Source organism: Microtus ochrogaster, chromosome 4 (assembly GCF_000317375.1).
Source record: "Microtus ochrogaster isolate Prairie Vole_2 chromosome 4, MicOch1.0, whole genome shotgun sequence".
Classification (NCBI taxonomy): Eukaryota; Metazoa; Chordata; class Mammalia; order Rodentia; family Cricetidae; genus Microtus; species Microtus ochrogaster.
In genome coordinates this window covers 52,469,067-52,470,788 of record NC_022011.1, presented here as the reverse complement: position 1 = coordinate 52,470,788, position 1,722 = coordinate 52,469,067, and the positions used below count along the sequence as shown (strand labels likewise).

Below are 1,722 nucleotides of genomic sequence, written 5' to 3'. Positions count from 1 at the left end.
CCTCGGCCCGCCCGGCCTGACCCCGGCCCCGGCCTGACCCGGAGTTCCGCGGCCTCGCTCCGGCCCGGCCCGGTCAGGAGCCTCCGGAGGGAGCGGCTCCGCCTGCCGAGAGCGCAGGCCCGGCCATGACCGACTTTAAATTGGGCATCGTGCGGCTCGGCCGGGTGGCCGGAAAGGTAAGCGGTGTGGGAGCGGCGGCGAGGCCTGCGCGGGCTGGGGCACCTGGGCGAGCAGCTGCGCGGGCCTGCTTGGTTCGGGCGCCGCCTTCCTCGCGGGGACCTTCCCCGCGGCCGTGGGCGCGCCCCTCGGCCTCAGGACTCGTGTGGGACTGGCTTGCGCGGAACAGTTCCCGGCGTTCGTTCTGTGTGGCCCCGGGCGGGCACCTGCGGCCGCACGGTTTAAACGCGGCGGCCTCCCGCCGTAAACGCCCTCGGCCCGTAGCTCTGAGGCCAGCGGAGTCGCCGGTCCGCAATAGATCTCGGCGGCGGCGCGTTTTAACGTTGCCTAAGGGCTGGCCACGTTCGGTCACTCGAGTCGCAGGCTTCCCTCGAGCACAGACTAGGGGCCAGGGCCCTGGTCTTGGTGGGCTGGAAGGCTCTCAGGTGCTCCTCGCTCGGGCCACCACCCACCACATGTTGGAGCTTGGCCCCGAGGCTTGGTGCCGTTCAGGAACTGTGGACCTTAATTTTCTTCCTCCCACCCTTGGCTGCAGCTGCTGCTGGGAGAGAGGAACAGACAGAAAGTAGGGGCAGGTAACTGAGATATCCTAGAAAGCTCTTCCAGGAAAGTAAGACCAACCTGTTTTCCTTTGCATTTTTTGCAAGAGCTCAGGAAAGGGCTCCTGGAACTTTCTAACTAGGGAGGGATGGGAGCCTAGACTCCTTTCGACTCGGTAACTAATTGCAGCAGCCTTGGCCCTTAAAGCTTTTACTAGGACCATCTGAGACCAAAGGAAGGAGCGCTCGCTATCCAGTGAGCACGTGCAAAAGCGACCCAACTTACTCAATATGCAGTACTTAAAACATCAATTTTCTATCGCAATCCCATTACCTTCCTCTGCTTCAGTAAACTTGTGATGACCAAGTTTCTGGGGGCATTAAAACCTCAGGACCACTTGTCAGGCAGTCTATCCGGTATGGATGGGCCCTGAAGCCTACTTACTATGGAAACTGTGATCACTTTTTTTTTTTTTCCCCCAAATGGTTTCTCAGTGTAGCCCAGGCTGTCCTGGTACTCAAGGTACTCAAGGCCTGGCCTTGAACTCAAAGATAATACTGTCTCCTGGGCGGGTCGAATTAAAGGTGTGGAGGTGTGGGCCACTACCACCCTGCCTTGTTTTACTTTTAACATACTAAATTTGACTAATTTGACTTTTCTTTTTACTTGATAGTTTTTTTTGTTTTGTTTTTTGTTTCTTTGTTTTTTGAGACAGGGTCTCACTATGTGGTCTTGGCAGTCCTGGAACTTCACAGAGTTCTGTCTGCCACTACCTTGGAGTGTTGAGATTAAAGGTGTGTACCCCTATGCCTAGCTTCGGCATTGCTATAGGCTGTGCTAAGTCTCCACTTAAGATTTGGTTACTTTCGGCCGGGCGGTGGTGGCGCACGCCTTTAATCCCAGCACTCGGGAGGCAGAGGCAGGCGGATCTTTGTGAGTTCGAGACCAGCCTGGTCTACAAGAGCTAGTTCCAGGACAGGCTCCAAAACCACAGAGAAACCCTGT

General features: G+C 56.8%; 1 protein-coding gene across 1 annotated transcript in view; it reads left to right on the top strand.

Moving 5' to 3' along the window:
* Positions 1–6: 6 nt before the first annotated feature.
* Zmynd19 (zinc finger MYND-type containing 19) overlaps positions 7–1,722 on the top strand; it is a 10,677-nt gene continuing 8,961 nt past the window's right edge. Inside the window, exons 1-2 of the mRNA XM_005346361.3 lie at positions 7–183; positions 1,714–1,720. Of these exons, the coding sequence (XP_005346418.1) occupies positions 126–183; positions 1,714–1,720 (65 nt within the window). The 5' untranslated portion in view covers positions 7–125. The remainder of the gene's footprint in view (positions 184–1,713; positions 1,721–1,722) is intronic.